The 19,274-nt window shown below is 41.3% G+C and overlaps 2 protein-coding genes across 15 annotated transcripts in view; one reads left to right on the forward strand and one right to left on the reverse strand.

The window, feature by feature from the left end:
• The window catches only part of NRG4 (neuregulin 4), a 37,333-nt gene extending 19,883 nt beyond the window's left edge, over positions 1 to 17,450 (reverse strand). For 3 of the 9 annotated variants that reach the window (XM_087941612.1, XM_087941604.1, XM_087941610.1), the window contains exons 1-2: positions 17,260 to 17,434; positions 2,635 to 2,709 (exon numbers count right to left, since the gene is read on the reverse strand). The gene's annotated coding sequence lies outside the window, so the exon portion shown is untranslated. Of the gene's footprint in view, positions 1 to 2,634; positions 2,710 to 6,653; positions 6,798 to 17,259 lie in introns of those variants that run through there. The other 6 variants (XM_026709669.2, XM_026709671.2, XM_087941614.1 and 3 more) reach the window with 6 other exon arrangements.
• Positions 1 to 19,274, forward strand: part of TMEM266 (transmembrane protein 266) — a 52,947-nt gene that overhangs the window by 3,306 nt on the left and 30,367 nt on the right. The window contains exons 2-5 of one of the 6 annotated variants that reach the window (XM_087941600.1): positions 3,005 to 3,101; positions 5,392 to 5,500; positions 8,745 to 8,845; positions 19,111 to 19,211. Coding sequence is in view for 3 of the 6 variants with exons in the window: in XM_087941598.1 (XP_087797724.1) it covers positions 19,198 to 19,211 (14 nt within the window). In the remaining 3 variants the exon portion in view is untranslated. Of the gene's footprint in view, positions 1 to 3,004; positions 3,102 to 5,391; positions 5,501 to 6,915; positions 7,137 to 8,727; positions 8,846 to 19,110; positions 19,212 to 19,274 lie in introns of those variants that run through there. The other 5 variants (XM_087941601.1, XM_087941599.1, XM_087941596.1 and 2 more) reach the window with 5 other exon arrangements.

The following is a 19,274-nucleotide window of genomic DNA, read 5'->3' on the forward strand; positions in this document are numbered from 1 at the left end:
AGTACGCTGTGTAGATCAACACCAAAATTAATGGTCTGTGTGGAGAATTTTCTGTGTGTCTGAGAAAGCAATATACTAAAATAGCAGTAAAATTATTTCAGTTAACAAGCAAAAAAAAAAAAATGTGATTGATTAGCCCACCAGGAATGTTCAAGCTATCAAATTTACATTCTGGAAACATTCCACATAACACCCCAAAAATTTAATTTAGAATAAAGTAACAAAGATCTTTTAAACACTTTTAAGACTTAAGTCTTATTAAATCTTGGAACCAATCGATCAAAAATGAATTGCTGTCCTTTTTAGTGCCTTTGTGCTGTATTAATATTTTTTGTCATCTTTTAAGATATTGTACCATTGTTGAATTTCAAGCAAGAGAGTAAGATATACTCTTCCAATTAATGAACAATATTCTGTTTATGATGTACATCCCACAGGATTTTAATTTAATTTTAATTAAGCTGAAAATGACAGAGCTGCACCCTAATTAACAAATTTCTTCTTCTTCTTCTTCTCCTCCTCCTCCTTCCTCTTCCTCTTCTTCCTCTTCTTCCTCTTCTTCTTCTCCGCCTCCTCCTCTTCTTTCTTTCTTTCTTTCTTTCTTTCTTTCTTTCTTTCTTTCTTTCTTTCTTTCTTTCTTTCTTTCTTTCTTTCTCTTCTTCTTCTTCCTCCTTCATCATCATCACTTTAGCCATTTTCTACCCACTGAAGGGTGAAGGCTTCATCCGCATGTTTCCAACCCGTACAGTCCTGAGTTTTCTTTTGCCAGTTGGTCCCACCGTATTTGCTGACGTTGCCAATCCATCTTGTTTTAGGTCTTTTTTGTGGACGCTCTTTATCCGGTGGGATCAAATAATTTAAAAACTATGTGCTCCTTGGATTCCACATTGATCTCCAATGAATCGGACAAAGCCTGCCTGAACAAAAGTTGCCGCGTTTCCCTGAAGTTGGGTACATCGATCAAACTTTAAAAAGACAGCCCTGTGATGTTCCTCGTGGAGAACTCTTTATACGCTGAAGTGGTGTCAAAGCAAATATCTCTATTTCCTATAGCCGTTGTTGTTTTTTATGGTCCTTTAGCACATAATCTGTTGGGAGCACATAATAATGTGATTCCCGCTGCAACGTGCCACTGAAAGTATGCTTGCGCAGCAAATGCTCAATATTCCTGACTCGGCACAATAGTAATGATCTGGAAACAGAAAAGAGAGACTCTGGGAAGCCAAGAATTTCCCTTCCAAGCTGGTGCAGCTTGCGACAAAAGCAGGAAGCTTACCGCCCCGCCATACGCTGAGATATTCCCACAGTGCAGGGAGTCCTCGACTTACGGCCCACTGCCGAGCCCAACATATATGTTGCTAAGTGAAACATTTGATTATGTGAGTTTTGCCCCATTTTACGACATTTCTTGCCGTTCAATTAGTGACACTAAGCGAATCCGGCTTCCCTGTTGATTCTGCTTGTCAGAAAGTCGCAAAAGGGGATCACGCTACAACCGTCGTAAGGACATGTCAGTTGCCAAGCGTCCGAATTTTGGTCGCGTGACCGTAGGGATGCTGCAACGGTGTTTTAAGTGTGAAAAAAACAGTCATGTCGCTTTTTTTCAGTGCCGTTGTAACTTGGAACAATCACTAAATGAATGATTCTAAGTTGAAGACAACTTACGACCCTAACAGATAATCAGAGTTGGAAGGGACCTTGTAGGTCATTTAGTCCAACCCCACACCCAAGAGGTAGGCCCTATTCCATTTCTGACAGATGGCAGTCCAGTCTTCTTGAAAGCCTCCAGGGATGAAGCTCCCACAACTTTTGAAGGAAGTTTCTCCTTATTTCCAGGTTGAATCTCTCCTTGTCCAGTTTCTATCCATTATTCCTTGTCTGGCCTTTGGGTGCTTTAGAAAATAGCTTGACCCCATCCTCCTCCCTGTGGCAGCCCCTCAAATATTGGAAGACTGCTTTCCTGTTCCCCCTGGTCCATTTCTTCCCTAGACTAGCCAGGCCCAGTTCCTGCAACAGTTCATTGTTACGTTTTAGCCTCCAGTCCCCTCATCCTCCTGGTTGCTCTTCTCTGCACTTTTTCTAGAGTCTCAACATCTTTTTTATGGTGTGGTGACCAAAACTGGATGCAGGATTCTAAAGCTTTATAGGGTGGCCTTAGTAGCCACAATTGAGCCCACTGTCTTGGCCATAAAGCAGGACAGTCGTAAAGCATCACCATGTGACCTGATGCAATTTTAAGACCCTTTTTTTTTGCAGCATTCATACAGAGAGAGCAGCAGTCTTTAAACGACCACCACGGTCATTAAGCAAACCTGTTGTTTGCTATAGGGCCGTCTTTGCTGGAAATTTGGACCTAAATGCTGGTTTATGGCAAAAACAGTGTCAATCATGGTCTCGTGACTGCGGGGTGCTGCAAACAGCTATGAACGTGGGCCGGTTGCTGAGCGTGCAAAATGTGGTCACAAGTGGTCGTAACTTTGAATCTAGGTGGTCAGTCCCAGTTTTGGAGTCTGTGGTAACTTCACTGATTTTGCAGTAGGAGAAATCTTTTTGGTTTCATGGCTCAGCAAGTGGACCACGGTGGACCAAACAGATGTTTAATAGAGAAAAGGCAGATGGGAGATGACAACTTACCTGCAATTATTCATCTTTTTGTTGGGCTGACAGAAATTGTTCTCCGTGCAAAGTTGATGCCCGTGATCTTCCTGCCTAAGGGAAGGAAGGAAATTTATTAAGACTTTAAAAAGGCGAAACATTGCCATATATAAATTGGAATTCAATCTTAGATTTCCCATCTTTTGGCAAATTTTGGCACAAAGCGTTTCAATTGTTAATTGTTTTACAGCTCAATGTCCAAGGCAGAAGGGATCTATTGGAAATTCATTTTTGATAATGTACTTAAACATATATTTTTTAAAAAAAAATCATCTTGAATGGTCACATAGTTGAGAACTTAAAAGTAGACCAAAAATGTAGCTGCTTCCTCCTCTTATTTTGCACCTAGGTCAAGAAACAGCAGAGAACAACATAACAACTACTCTTAGCTGCTAATTGTTGCCCAACAAATGAAAATGAGGAATACACTTCCTCTGAATTTCAAGGTACTATATTCCTATTGTCACTTTCTTCTCCAATTTACCTGCCTACTTTAAGGTTTTGCTTCAAAAAAAGTGTGCAGGTGGAAATATAAGTGACTCATCCCTGCTTTAAAATAGTGTCTCTCTTAAAATAGTCCCTTTTTTTGAAGAGGAGGGTGATTTTTACTATTTATTTTAAAGGGGGTTAATCTGCTTTCCAACGTTGAAGCCAATATATAAACAGCTTCAATAAGTGTGAATATGACTTCAGGAAGAGTCTTTGGGGTTCCAAATTATGTCTCCTTTTTTTGATTAAGGATTTAGTTCCACTGAACCAGATTAAGGATTTGATTTCAAACTAGTGTGGATAAAGTACAGTACATCGTTACAGTCTGTGCTACTAGAGCACAAGACATATTTCCAAATAAGCCTGTAAAGTCATAATTCAAATATGTAGATTTGATGACTGCTGGCAAGCTAAATGAGACAGAAATACATACAGATGGAGTTTTGTCTGCCATGAAGCATTAAACTGCACAGTTAGTTGTGCTTTAGCATAATCAAAATAATATCGAGTAGAAAAAACATAACTCTAATTTTGGATATGAAATATTCATCAAGTTAGCAATAGCACATGTAGTATACAAGGAGAATTATTATTATTATAATGTACACAACAGTGTGAAATCGCAGCTGCCAATTCTTCAGCTGGCATTGGCTTTCATACACATCAAATTCTTCCCAAGAACCTAGGATGTCATAAATGTATTGTCGTAATACAATACACTTGTATGGTACATTTGATTTATGACTACAATTGAGCCCAACATTTTGTGTTGCTAAGTAAGAAATTTGTTTAAGTGAGTTTTGCCCCCATTTTACGACTTTTCTTGTCCCGTTTGTTAAGTGAATCACTGCAGTTGTTAAATTAGCAACCCAGTTGTTAAGTGAATCTGGCTTCCCCATTGACTTTGCTTGTCAGAAGGTTACAAAAGAGGAAACCTTCATAAATGTGAACCAGTTGTCAAGCATTCGAATGTAAATCATCATGGGGATGCCTCAACGGTCATAAGTGTGAAAAATGTCCATTAGTCACTTTTTTCAGTGCCGTTGTAAGTTTGAACAGTCATTAACTGATCTCTTGTGTAAGTTGAGGACTACCTGTATAGGTGCAAATCCAGCAGTGTGGCCTTTTGTAACTGACAAATGGACATCAATGCGCAGATAACAAACTGCGCAGATGCACCGAAGATGCATGAATTGCAGTTGAGAACAGCTGTCATACTATTTTCAAAACTGTAAATCTGTCCACAGATATATAAAATCATAGGAACACTAACCAGGAAGTCTTTGATGGCATAAAGTAGTTTGTATACATGTCTTTAGATGAAATATCATCATTTAAATTAAGGAAACTCCATTACCATTCAAGAGAGAATGCTGTTAAGATTCTGGTTTTTAAAAACTTTTTGAATCTCGTTTATTCCAAAGTAAGCCTGATGAATTAGCACTGCAGCTAATTTCACCCATTCTTATTTTATTCAGGGTTTTTTTGTTTTGTTTCTTTAGAAATTTCAAACTTGAACGTAAGAGAGCATTGTGGATGACAGGCCTGCCAAAATGAATGCATCGTATTAGAAATTAATAAAGGCATAAATAAATGCATATCTTGGCTTGGAAGATTCCCCAGAGATATTCTTATAAATTATACAAGGGTTATAAACTCAGTTCTTACACTTGGTATAAAAGACTTCTTTTTGCTTCAACCTGCCTTGCGATTTAAGTTTCATATGATGCTGTTACAGATCACAAGAAATGACCATCTCAGTTGTGGTTTCTCATTTCACAAATTCTTTCCCAGAGAGACAGGCCTCTGTGGTTTGCTTTCTAAAAAGCTAATATTGCATTGCCCATAATTTTATGGCTACTATTCAACATAGTTTCTGATATTCCAGTACAAGTTTCCTTATTTATAAATAAAACAGTTTTGCTATATGTAGTGAAGCAAAAAAATAAATCGCAACAAATAAGTCAATTTATTGTTTTACTTGATACTATAGCCCCAATATTCATACAGATCCTGAATACTGACATGAATGTAGCAATTTTAATAATTCTCATTTGCATAGCAAATTCCAGTTAATTTTTTTTTTAAAAAAACCTTTTTTAGTACACCAGCCCTTTGTTCTTTTCACTGTAAAGTGTATTTGGCCAGGATATTCTATGTTTGCTTAAACATTGCACCATCCACATATCTAAAACATGACTAACCCACTATTCTTTTTATAGCATTTTATTCATTTTCCTGCCGCAGGTAAAGAATTAATTGGGACAGACGACGGTTGGAGATAGGCATTTGCATTTATGGAAAACATAAAATTTTGCAAGAAGAAGACCTAAAACTTCATAGACACCAAAACAAGGTTTGTTGCGTGGCTACCATCCATCCTGAAACTCCGCAATTAAACTAAACATTCCACCAGGTGGACTGTAGAACTATTTATACCTCAGAATATAATCTGAAATATTCTATCATGGCTATGGAACCCATTTTGGTCTTTTATCTTGAGAGGCAATTATTGTCCTAATAACAAAATCTAGCGATTACAATTAATCCTATTTCTGGGTTGTTGTTTTTTTTTACTTTTTCATTTTCCCAAAGCTTTTTTTGTTACCCTATTTTAATCCCTTCGTTATCGTAATTTAATTAGTATTATCAGTTTAGATTAGGGCTTCTGTGGGGCTTTTATTTTACATTTTATTGCCCAATTTTTGATGATTCTAGGTTTTATTAGGTAGCTTTTCTTTTCTATTTATTTATATCTCTGTGGATCCCACCCAGGGGTTTTATTAGGTAGTTTCTCTTTTTATTTTATATCTCATGCCTTTCTTGTTTTGTTTAAATACCTCAAGGTTGCAAACCTAAAATTCCTTCCTCCTAATGTGAATGTGAAGGAATTCCTTCCTCCTCCTATTATTGTTATTTTTTTATGTATGTATTGTCAACCACAACAAGATCATTGGTCTCTGTGCAGAGGGTTCCCTCATAAAATATACAAAAATATATATAATACACAAAATTCTACCTTTGTTTTATAGATTATTTACATCAACTATGCCATATATAACTTCAGATAACATTGTTGTGCATTTTATAGAGAGTGTAGATATTATAGCCTTTTATATATTACTAGAGTAAGGTAACCCCTGAAAGATTAATGTATTTTATATATTATGTATAAAATGTTTTCTGCGTTTTATATTACAAAGTGAAAGAACAAGGAACTTTTATTATTGCAGCACTGTATAAGATGGATGAATACTAACATTAAATACAAATAGTTTTAATACATATTTTATTAATAGGTATCAGTGAGACGATCGCAATTACACAGAATCCTAATATTCCCTCACAACCTCCCCCTCACTCCTTTCTCCCCTGACCCCCCCCACTCAGGAAGCCCCTCCCCCTTTCCGGACTCCTCCCCTTTCCCTCCCCCTCCTCTCCCGTACTATTACTACAAACTCCCCCCCTTCAGCCTCTTCCCCCCCCCCTCGCCGCCGTCGCCGCCGTACTCATCCGTCCGCCTCGATTGGCCGGCGCCCCGAGCGCGAGCGCGTCACGTGACGAGGGAGAGAGGAGGGGGAGGGAGGGAGGGAAAGGAAGGCGGGGAGGCGGCGATCTCGCGCCCAAGGGCTGGCCGGACGCGCGCCCGCGCGTGCCTCTGCCTGGTCGGTTTCCAAGGCGACCGCAGGAGGAAGAGGGAGGAAGGGAGGAAGGAAGGAGAGCGAGGCTCATGACGGGGAAGAAGAGGAGGCGGAGGGAGAGAGCGGGCCCGCCCCCGGAGGGGAGGGGGCCCGGGCGCGCGCCTTCGGAGGAGGCTCGAGAGAGATTGAGAGAGAGAGAGAGAGAGAGAAAGAACGCGCATGCGCGCTCCCGCTCGCTTCCCTCGCCTCCCCGCTTGCCTCTTGCAGCAGAGCGGAGCCCGGCGAGGAGGAGGAGGAGGAGAGGAGGAGGAGGCTCCTCGGTTGCAGCAGCAGCAGCAGCAGCAGCAGCAGGTACCCCTCCATCGGCCTCCGAGTCTCCGAGGGGGATGGGGGTCCCTGGCTCGTGCTTGCTCCTCCCGCCTTGCCCCTTCTCCCCCAGCCCGGCCTCCGCAGAGGGGCACGTGCTCACCTGCTGCAATGGGAGGCGCTGGGGTCCCCCCGATCCCGAGGGCACCCGGGAGGAACCCTGCAAGGGACGGGGGGAGGGGGGAATAGGAGAGGTGCGGGGAGGGAGAAGGAATAGGAAGGAAGGAAAGAAGGATGGATGGATATAGGGGAGGGAGGGAGAAAGGAAAGGTGAAGGAGGAGAGAAGGAAGGAAGGAATAGAGGAAAGAAGGAAGGAATTAGGAGAGGAAGGAAGAAATAGAGAGGAAGGAAGGAAAGAAGGAATAGAGAGGAAGGAAGGAATAGAGAGGAAGGAAGGAAAGAAGGAATAGGAGGGAGGAAGGAAGGAAAGAAAGAAGGAATAGGAGAGAGGAAGGAAGGAATAGAGAGGAAGGAAAGAAGGAATAGGAGAGAAAGGAAGGAGAGAAAGGAAGGAAAGAAAGAAGGAATAGAGAGGAAGGAAGGAAGAAAGAAGGGATAGGAGAGAGGAAGGAATAGAGAGGAAGGAAAGAAGGAATAGGAGAGAAAGGTAGGAAAGAAAGAAGGAATAGAGAGGAAGGAAGGAAGAAAGAAGGGATAGGAGAGAGGAGGGAAGGAGTAGAGAGGAAGGAGAAAGCAGAGGAGCCCCAGTAGAGCATCCCACCCGCCCTCCTTGTCACCCCCCCTCCCAGTGTCCCTGCGAGGCACGAGTGCTTGTGGGCTCCGGTGAGGGGCATCCTGGCGGAGACTGGGCCATGGCGGGGCGGGGGGGGGAGGCCAGGCATTCCCTAATGCAAGGGGAGTGGGGGCTTCAGAAGAGGATGTGGGGGTCCTTCTGCCAGAAAGCAGGGCATCCCTCCTGTAAAAAGCTGACTAAGAGCAGTGGCGTCTTCCACGCTTGGAGGGGAGGAAGAGGAAGGAGCAGGTTCTCCCTGGGATAAAGTCACCCCCCCCCCACCGGGGCTCCCTACTCCTACTCCCTACTCCAACCAGGCTTTCCTCTCATGGGAAGGTCTCCCCTGCTGCAGCCCTCCGATCCCCTGCCCTTCTCATCCATGCTCCTCCCTGGGTAAACATCCCTCTTCTGCCATCCAGCTCATGCAACCAGGTGCAGAGGTGAAGATGAGGGCAGTGCATCTCTGGATTTTTATTTTAAAGCCACAGATTCCTAGGAGAGGCGCCAATTGAGCTCCAAATGTCCATAAACATGCATTTATTTATTTAATATTGGTTGGTTTGTTTATTTTGCAAGAGGAATAGAGCTTTTTCTTTTTCCAAGAGGGAACCCGGCTGTCCTCAATTTGTTTTCCCTGACCAGATATTCTGGTTACAGAGGTAGTACATCTCCAAGAGAAGAAGAGGAGGTACCGTGGACGGAAAGGATGAGTAGGGACTGCCCTCTCTGGCGTGTTGAAACGCGAAGAGTTCTTCTCTTTGCGTTCTTTACACACGGAATTAGAAATTGAGCCACGCTCCTATCCAATGATGGTTGTGGTTTTTGAGACCTTAAAGGTGTTTGTGCTGATCTTCTCTAGGGGCATGGGAAAGATTTAACCCCGGAGAAATTATTTGAATGGTGGCTTTTGAGGCCAAAGCTTGGCTGATGACTGATAGTGGAAGAAAGGAGAAGGCAAAGGTAAGGAGGATAAGAGGCTTAAAAAAAAAGATGAAATCGTGGCTACTGGATCAAAGTTTACGAGTTGCCACGATTTCACCTTTTTAGATACTTTTGGCCTGGATGATTGAATCTTCATTTATATGTGTGTGTCTGTGTGGGTAGAGGTTGTTCAGAAGGCTATTCTGTTGGATCGTAATAGCAAAATGATACATTTCTGATTTCCCAAACTTGTCAGGATCTGAGAAATTAACAAAAACGTTTTGGGGGTTTATTTTAAGATGAATCATTTGGGAGTCTTTAAAAAGGTGCACAATTAGCAGTTATTTTGACACAGGCAACTATGAAATCAGAGCATGTGCAATTCACCTGTCGCATGCAGGTGTTAGTTGCAGATCCCTGGTTCGCTTTGTGTGTTTGATAGCATTCAAACTATGTTTTATTATTTGTAATAAATATTTTTAGGAGGGTTTTTTTTTTGTCAACCATAATTAGTCTACCATATTAAGGATACAATGAGTTACAAGTAACTGATCTTCTTTTATTTGGGTTGGATAGTACAAAGTATCTTTCAAAACAATAAAGTTACATTGATTAAGGATAAACCCGAAAATCCGCTCAATCAAATGAGGTTACTTTATAGTAGCTATGCTTAAATGAGTATCTATTGAATTTGAGACGGTTGCTCCTTTTAAAAGAAAGCATTGACCATTCTTTAATAAAATTGTTCAAATCTTTTAAAAGTAATTGTGGGCAAAGATCTCTGTGTCCATACAGATAAAACTAGTATGCAATCCATATAATATTTTACTGAATTGCAGAAGTTGAAAGACAGACAGACAGACAGATTACATCCAGCTGCCCTGAGATTTGATGTGATTAACCGTTCCTAATATATGAGCCATTTTATTTATATGCAGAAAAACAATTCATGGGGTCCAAAAAAGTTCCACTTCAATCCTTATTACCAACAGTAAAACAAAACAACGAAAAAGATTTGTTTGGTTATTTAAGGAAGATCTCGGCCCAGGATTCCAAAGAGACAGCTGTGGCCTATAGAAATTTTCCTCTACCTCAGCAACTTTTAAGATGTGTAGACTTCAACTCCCAGAATTCCCCAGCTGGCATGTCCACACTTAAAGTTACTGAAGGTGACAAACACTGGGTTGTAAAGGATCTGCAAAATGCTCTGGCTTAGGGATGTTCTCCTTTCCATCCATGCCATACCAAATGTCCACTTGTATCAACTTCCAGAATGACCTGATCTAGGAAAAAGGTTGGCATTGTTTGAAGGGAGAAGAATTTAGATTAGATTAGATTAACAGAGTTGGAAGGGACCTTATAGGTCATGTAGTCCAACCCTCCACCCAAGCAGGAGACCCTACACCATTTCTGACAGATGGGAGTCCAATCTCTTCTTGAAAGTCTCAAGTGAAGGCGCTCCCACAACTTCCGAAGGCAACTTCTGTTCCATGGGTTGATTGTTCTCACTGTCAGAAAATTCCTCCTTATTTCCAGGTTGAATCTCTCCTTGATCAGTTTCCATCCATTGTTCCTCGTCTGGCCTTCAGGTGCTGGCCTTCAAGATCATGTGAAGCATTAGTACTTCGCACACAGCAGGCACCATGTAGATGCCGCACACATAGAATAGCTAGGGAGCACCTAAGGACATGCCCTGCCAGGGAGAAGTTATCTGAGGATGGGCTCCAGTCCAAGGAAGACAAAACCTTTGGTCCCAGTGACCGAATCCAGATTGGCTCTTGCAACTTTATCCGGAGACATCTATATTCACCTTCATTTGTAGTATTAGTACCACTTTATAAAGCCTTGGTAAGACCACGCTTAGAATACTGCATCCAGTTTTGGTCACCCTGTTATAAAATCTGAGGAGGGAACCAGAGGCTAAAACATTTAAAGAACAGTTGCAGAAATTTGTTCTGACCCAAACCTTGTTCCAAGGAAACCAACACGAAACGGAGGTAACAGCAAAACCTATTAATGCTTCTTTACGAATTCCGTTCCTTCCCGATTAAAGGGCTGTTTCAAACTAATTGTCTCTGATAAGAACGAGCCTTGCCAAGATTGTGTAAGGCTGCCAAGAACACTAGGTAAAGTTACTAAGAAATATTTCAGACTCAAAGGATCTGCAAACAACCAACCAAGATATTCCGAACGTCCACAAGGCTTGAATGCAAAAACGTCTTTGCTTCCTGCAAAGAACTCTGGTTTCTCAGCTGGCTTTTATCTCTTAAGGGAGGAGCCATTATCTTGTAGCCTTACTCCCGAGTTGCCCGTGCTGCTGCAGCTGCTCTTTCCTTCGAGCGCGCTGGGCACAGGCTCCTCGGGAACCTCTTCATCACTGCTGCCAGCCTCCACTCCCTGATGGTCCTGGCCCCATCCCTGCCTCACACGCAGGCCCCTCGCCTGAGTCCTCGCTCTCCAAGATCTCAGCCATCCACATCTGCTGCCGGCGAGACACAACAGAATTGGGTTTCTCTAGTCTACTGAAAAGAAAGACTAGGGGTGACAGGATAGCAGTCTTCCAATATTTGAGGGGCTGCCCCAAAGAAGAGGCGGGGTCAAACTATTTTCCACAGCCCCTGAAGGCAGGACAAGGAATAATGGATGGAAACTGATCAAGGAGAGAAGCAACCAAGAACTAAGGAGAAATTTTTTTGACAGAACAATTAACTCCAGAAGTTGTGGCTGCTCCATCACTGCATGATTTTAAGAAGAGGCTGGACAGCCACTAGTCTGGAATGGTATAGGGTCTCCTGCTTGTGCAAGGGGTTGGACTAGAAGACCTTCAAGGTCCCTTCCAACTCTCTTATTCTGTTTCCATTCCATTCTGAAATTTCCTGGCATGATCCTTGAGTTTTTGCAACCCCCCACCATGCGACAATATCATATAACTTTAAAGTGCTTTAAAGCAGTTCCTTTTGCTGTTTAGCATAGTTATGGGCGTAAAAATTGCTTCTGAATTTGTCCACCTTAGATGATCGTTGGATCAGCAGCCTCGTCTCAGGTCACTTTTTATAGGCGTGGGATGCATGGAGAGGTGGAAATACTTTGAGTATGGATGGATCCATCTAGCCTGGTACTCATCTATTTTTAAAAACCACTTTTTGACTTTGGCGCATCTTGTTCTTCATTCACAATAGTCTTCAAGTGTTCCCTTTCTCTCCTAATCTCCTCCTTCCATGGAATAGATGGATAAGTTCCCTGGAAGCAGTCTTTGAAGTCTGTGCAATTATTTTTGGCACTCTGTGTTGTGATGTTGTGATGTAAAACAAAAACAAAAATATTCTGACAAGGTGGTAGTTCTCCAGCCTAACTCCATTTAAGCGGTTAGCTTTATGATTTTGAAGTTAAACTTCAGTAGGGACAGGCCAATTGGATGGGGGAACTGTTTTCTAACAGGCAATATTGCTTTTATTTTTTAAGCATTTAAAAAAAAAACCAAATTTGAAAATGTGGACTGGAGCTTTCCATTTCCTTAAGGAATGGGGTCTCAAGACCAAAAATAAGAAAAAGGTCAGGAGGATTTCAGGCAGAGATGTGGGAACAGCTTCCCCCTCGGAGGTTATGAGGCTTTTGGAGAGTTGTGAAGATTATTTCTGTACATGCAAAAAGACATTTTGGGAAGAGAGTGTGCGGTTTTTACACTCAAGGGATGTTAGGATGGCAACTGCCCAAATTTAGAGGCTGGCTGGGAGTCTTGGAAATCAGTTCCCATGTATCTGGACTGTACCATCTGGAGACACTGCCAGTGTTTTCTCTTCCAATACGATATTGATGGTGCCCTGGGTTGCCAAAAATGGTATCTTCTTTTTAGTTCTACAAATGATGCTTTGGAATCTCTATCCGTCTGTCTATCCCTATCTGTGTCTATCTTTTTTCTCTCATCTGTCTATCAGCTATCTATCCCTATCTCTCTATGTCTATTTTTCTCTCTTTCTCTCTTTCAGCTATCTATCTGTCCCTATCTCTCTCATCTTTCTTTCTTTCTTTCTTTCTTTCTTTCTTTCTTTCTTTCTTTCTTTCTTTCTTTCTTTCTTTCTTTTTCTTTCTATCTTTTTCTGTCATCTATCTATCTGTCCCTATGTCTGTCTGTCTGTCTGTCTGTCTGTCTGTCTGTCTGTCTATCTATCTATCTATCTATCTATCTATCTATCTATCTATCTATCTATCTATCTATCTATCTATCTATCATTCTATCAATCATTCTATCCCTATCTCTATGTCTCTCTTTCCCTCATCTGTCTATCAGCTATCTATCCCTATCTCTCTATGTCTATTTTTCTCTCTTTCAGCTATCTATCTGTCCCTATCTCTCTCATCTGTCTCTCATCTTTCTTTCTTTCTTTCTTTCTTTCTTTCTTTCTTTCTTTCTTTCTTTCTTTCTTTCTTTCTTTCTTTTTCTTTCTTTCTTTCTCTTTCTATCATCTATCTGTCCCTATCTCTTTATGTCTGCCTGCCTGCCTGCCTGCCTGTCTGTCTGTCTATCTATCTATCTATCTATCTATCTATCATCTATCTATCTATCTATCTATCTATCTATCTATCATTCTATCCCTATCTCTATGTCTCTCTTTCCCTCATCTGTCTATCAGCTATCTTTCCACCCACCCATCCATCCATCCATCCATCCTTGTTAATAGTGCAAATCTAATGTAGCTGTGTGAATGTGAAGCTTTCTTTTTTTCTCTCAACACATTAGCAGAGATGCCAACTGAATTCTATTTCCAGAAAAATGCTTTTGTGGTTGAGTAAATTAAGAAAAAAAAAAGCTTTATTTTTTTCCCCCTTTCTTTTTCAATTTCCTTCCTTTCTCTTAAAATCCCCGGAAGAAAAATGCCTTTCACTTATATCCGCAAATATCAGTTGCTACTGACAACCAAAAAAAATAAACTCTTGCCAACTACTGCTGAAATTTATTGTATCCTCTCTCCCCTTTGCAACTGGGACGGTCTGTGTGGTTCTCTCCACTTGATGACCCTAGCTAAAGCAATAAGCAGTGGTGCTTATTTAAATATTCCTTTCATATTTTCTTTTATCTTTGAGGGGAAAAAAAGTAACAACTCTGATGTGCCTGTGTGTGTATGTGTATGTGAGTGTATGTGTGCGTGTGTGTATTGATTCTTGCTATGCATTTAAAAACTATTCTGGCCACTTTCATTGCCATTCATTACACATTGCTCAAATAACTAATGAGTCAATTAACTCCAGTTAGACTTTGCTAATTGGGTCATGATCAGGTTTTCACAGCTTAAGTTGTGAAAACTTCATCATGTCCCAATTAGCAAGGCCTATTCCATGAGCCCCAGCTAGGCTGGAAATCAATAGCTTAATTTCAGTATTTTAGTTGTGCTTGCAGAAGAGCAATATATTTTCCAAAATGTACCGGCCTTACCAAAGAAAGTGGTTTGTTCACTGGGCCTCCCTTCATTTCTTCTTTTGCTGTTCATCAGGAGAGAAATTAAGGCAGCGAAATGGCATTGTGTACCAAGAAGTTTTCCTGATGGTTTGTGGAGTGCCAAGATTGGCAGCAGCAAATCCACAGAAAATTAAAAAAAAACAAATTACAGGCAGAATCTGAAAAGTAATCCTCAGCCTTTAATTATTCTCCAGTAATATAGGTAGTCCTTGACTTACAGCGGATCGCTTGGACACTGTTCTGTTACAATGAACTTCCCAGGGAACCGATTTTGGGGTGCTTGACAAATAAATGCTGGGGTTTTTTTGTGTGCGTGTGCAAAACCTGTCATAAATCACAGCTGTGTGAACATAAAATAGAATAACAGAATTGGAAGGGACTTTGGAGGTCTTCTAGCCCAAGCCCCTGCTCATATACGATGCTGCAAACCACCATAAATGTAGGCTGATGGCTCAGCATCTGCTATGCAGCCATATAACATACCAGTCGTCAGAGCTTCAGGTTGTAAGCGCCCCTAGGAGAGCGGTCCCCAACTTTCCTAACTTGGGGGCCAGGCCCGGCGGGGGGAGAGGGTGCGTGAGTGGCAGGCACATGGCGTGTGCACAGCTCCAATTGTGAGTAGAGTAGAAAGAATGTGTGTGTGTGCAGTAGAGCACCAGGACCTTCAGTCACAAGGCAAAGGAAGGGTTGCCACATATTGGATTCATCATTCCCGTCTCACCTGGCAAATGCTGCGCCATATGTGATCCCAGGAGAAGCAATTGTTGCTGTTTGCAAACCCTCCGCATTAAACACCAAGAATATTTGTCATCCAGACTTAAACCACAACATGAGTTGGTTGGTTGGGTGTCCCATTAACAGGACGATGTAAATGAAGATTCATCTATGGAGATTCTCAGCGACATTCAGATCCCGGTTGTCCCAAAGGTGCTTTTCCCAAGAGGCGACCGGACCTTCTGGTTCTTCTTTGAAGACGTTTCTGAAGAAGAAGAGCTGAAGAAGCTTCTTGGATGAGAAGCGAAACATCTTCAAAGAAGAACCAGAAAGTCCAGTTGTCTCTTGGAAAAAGCACCTTTGGGATCAAATAAAGATTCAGTCATCCAGGCCAAAAGTATCTTAAAAAGTAAAATCATGGCAACTGGACCAACATTTATGAAAACTGAGCGGTTTTGTTAACTTATCCAAGTTAACTTCTTCAGTCAGAATGAAAATAACAGGACAAACACAGACTTCTTCAGAGCTGAAGAAGCTTCTTGGATGAGAAGCGAAATGTCTTCAAAGAAAAACGAAGCGAGCAACTAAGACCTGGATGACTGAGAATCTCCATAGACTAATGGAAATTTTATGCGGCATGAGATGAGATGAGATGCCCAAAGCCAGAGGTATGTAGTTTATACATTTCCTAAAGACAATTGCAGAGAGCATATTTATCATATTGTTTTTCCTGTGCCCAAAATTTAATTCCTTTTTTTTTTTTTCAATAACTCCTGGCGGAAACGCAGGACCCATGTCCAATAATAAGGTTTCAAATGTCCCCAAGATACACAATGACATTAGCCAGAAATCCTGTTGTGTTGGGATGCTTGGAATAGAACAGTTAAATCAGAAATACCTCCTACCGCACAGCCCATGACGATACACAAGTATTTCACATACAAAGGTCGCATTCAGAAGGAATTTCCTGGGTCAAAAGCGGGTTGCAACCTACAAATTCATTATCTGTAGGATATTTTTCCCCGCTTTCCCTCACATTTGCATAAAACGTATGAAAAAAAAAAATAACGCAGGAAACTAACTTGTGCAATCATAAGCTAGAACTAAAGAAACATTATTAAAAGGCTAATCAGATCAAACCAGAGAAAAATTACGTGAGTGTAAAAAAAAAGAGAAACTCAGTAAGAAAAGGACAAAGAAATCCTATTTAGACAAACAAGAGTGTAAACTTTGCTATTGCTTTCCACTGCCAATTGAACATAAGCTATAGACACAAATACAACATGTGAGCCCAAAGAACAAGGAGAAGGAAATTGCCCTCCTATACATGTTGATGGCTTCCAATTTCCAGCTATCTAGGGGATAAGCTCAGTGCCAAATAATTGTTGGTAATCATAGCTCAGTGACATTTTGGAAAGTCAAATTCCCCCCCCCCCATTAAGTTTGCAAATCCTATCGAGTGGCTCTCCCACTTAAAGACTACTACAACCTTGTTTAACAAATAAACAACATTCCAGGAGCCTCTACAAATCATAGCTTTCCAGCCAAGATCAGTGGAAGGCAAAAGTAGACGTTGTTTGTCTTGTAAATTATTCTAGTTGTTCCTTGTGGTGAAAAAAAAGGAGGCGATAGGGAACTTTTTGAATGAGATGAAATTTTTGTCTAAGAGAGTTGCTCCTAAGTTTTTTTTTCTTCCCCTCTTTAAAGTATGAACTGAATCGGCTGATTAAATTAAAATACAAGCTTTTAGACGCACTACAAACAGTTCCAAAACATTATTAACAAACATCCAGAGTAACAGGTCTACTGTCTGCTCCTAACATACAGAGAACTTTTAACTTTGCAAGAGAAAACCGTACCGTCCACATTCTTCTTCCCTCCGGTTACTACCAAGGTGTATTTTGACATTGCAATTACAAACTGAGCAATCACATTTTATAACGTTCCAAAGTTCTTAATACCACCCTCCCAAAAAGTGGATAATGTTTAACATTTTGGCTGGTCTGTGCTCTACCAGGATTGCATCACAGAACAAATAAAACTCATCTGAATAATTCTCACTACCCACCCCAGGCAGGACTTCACAGAAAGCTTGCATTCGGATGCAAATCAAAACCAGCAGGATTTCCGGAGATATCCCCTGGCCACAAAAATGTATAAGACACACAGAGGGGGAAAGAAAAGGGCTTCTCAAAGATTCCCTCTCCTGTTATAACTCCCCACAAAGGCAGGGAATTTCCACTGCAGTTAAGCTTGTAGTAACTCAGAAGCCGTTTGTACTCACGCTTCGGAAGTTTGTCCAGCCGTTTCTTGGGTCCTTTCCAAAGCAGGGGTGATGAACGCTTGATGCAAATCCTTCTGTCCGTCTGAAGTACCGACCGGGGCCTTTGGTGGTCAGAAGATTTCACGGGGCAGAATATCAGCTGCTCACATTCTTTTTTTAGGCCGTGTCTCATGGTGGCTCCTCTTTTAGGGACCTCCCCTTTCCACGGGGGCCGGGAGGGAGGTGTGTTTCCCAGCCGTGCCTGTGTGCAAATCCTCTTTCGGAGCGCAAATAAAAGATAAGGGAGAGCACAATCCCAGCTGCTCAACTTAATGACCAGAATTGAGCCCCAAATGTACGTTGCTGAGTGAGAAATCTGTTAAGCGAGTTTTGCCCCGTTTTACGACTTGTTCTCGCCGCCCCTCTTGTTATGGGAATGGGCACAGCTCTCAAATTAGCAACGCAACCGGTTATTCAGTGAATCTGGTTTCCCCCCGTTTGCCGCCAAAGGGGATGGCGTGACTCGGGGACACTCCCAACCGTCATAAATGCAAAATCACGTAACCACGGGTCGTAAGTGTGGGGAAATGGCCGTAGGTCCACTTTTACAGTGCCGTTGTAACTTTGAACAGTCACTAAATGAACTTGTAAGTGGAGGACTGCCTATATAAGAAGAGTCTTTTATTATTATAAAAAAGTTTTTATTTTTTTAATTATTTAAATACATCTTTGAGAGAACAGTGTGGTTTCCAGATGTTTTACATTTCAAATCAGTCATAAATACAGCTTTCTGACATCACATCATTATCTATTACCACATTTTCTTCTAGATATTCTCATAAATTACTCCTTTCTTTATTTTAATCAATCTCTATCTTCCTTGATCATATATTCTTATGTTCAACGTGTTTCCAGTGTGATCTATTCACATCATTTCATTGATCATTCAAAATTTCATCTTAATTTTTATTATCCCCTATTAAATCCCCTTTTCAATATTACGTTTGCCACTGTTACGTATGTTTTTTATTTTCTATGCGCTCCCTTCTTTCTAACTCATTTTTACACAAATACATTTCCCATCTTAATTTTCTTTGAGCCACTAATGTCAAACTTACGATCATATATCCTCATTACCTTATACAAATGAATAACAAAATATATAATTCATTAGATTATATCCACAGTCACACTACAACTTTCCAATATCACATCATTATCTACTACCAAGTTTTCTTATAAGAAGAGTTTTGACACATCACTTTCACAGACCTGTTGTTCTCTCATTCCTGGGTGGGATATTGTTTGACGTTTTCAATACATTCTGCTTGAATTATTCAAATATTCTGCTTGATGAAGTGCCATCATAAACTAGGTACGGTTCAAGAATTTGCAGAGGACAAGGAAAGACTTTCTTTTCTTTGAAACAATCTCTTGGGAGGGGGGAAAAAAAAAAAAAGATGAGAAAACGCTAAGACCTTCTGTGTCCCACAGTATCCTGAACAGGAAGAAAGATTAATTCAGCCTTTGCTGATGTAGGCAGCTTAGGAGTAAATGCCAGGTCACTGCTTCTCTGCAGCTTCCTTATCGACAGCATGAGCCTATTCATCCTAAATGTCGACTCCCAGACACCAGAGAAAGAACGGCTTTAAATATATATATATATATTCTGCACCCACCAATTGAGTCCTGCCTGGACTTGGCGAGCCGACGGCTGGGTTTCACCTTATTTTTAAAACCTATCTAACCTGCTTACGCGTTAAGAAGGGATTCCTAAGCATTGTTAGTGGCTTTGCTTTTACGCCTTTCGTTGTGCAAAGCGGTTTTGCCACTCAGGCCTCACGTTTTGTTCCGTGTTTTCTCCTTCCCAAGGATTTCCTCCTCCTGATGCCGCCACCTCTTCATGACTGAGGAGCTGGAAACAGCTCGAGGAGTCCTGCCTTGGTTTCATCCTTCAACATGACCAACCCCCAGTGAGTACATAGACGCTTGAATAAGAACGCCTTGGTTTGCTTTGTCTACAGGGTGTTGTTCTG

This window comes from Pseudonaja textilis, chromosome 13 (assembly GCF_049901715.1).
Source record: "Pseudonaja textilis isolate UNSWEBS1 chromosome 13, rPseTex1.2, whole genome shotgun sequence".
NCBI classification, from domain to species: Eukaryota; Metazoa; Chordata; class Lepidosauria; order Squamata; family Elapidae; genus Pseudonaja; species Pseudonaja textilis.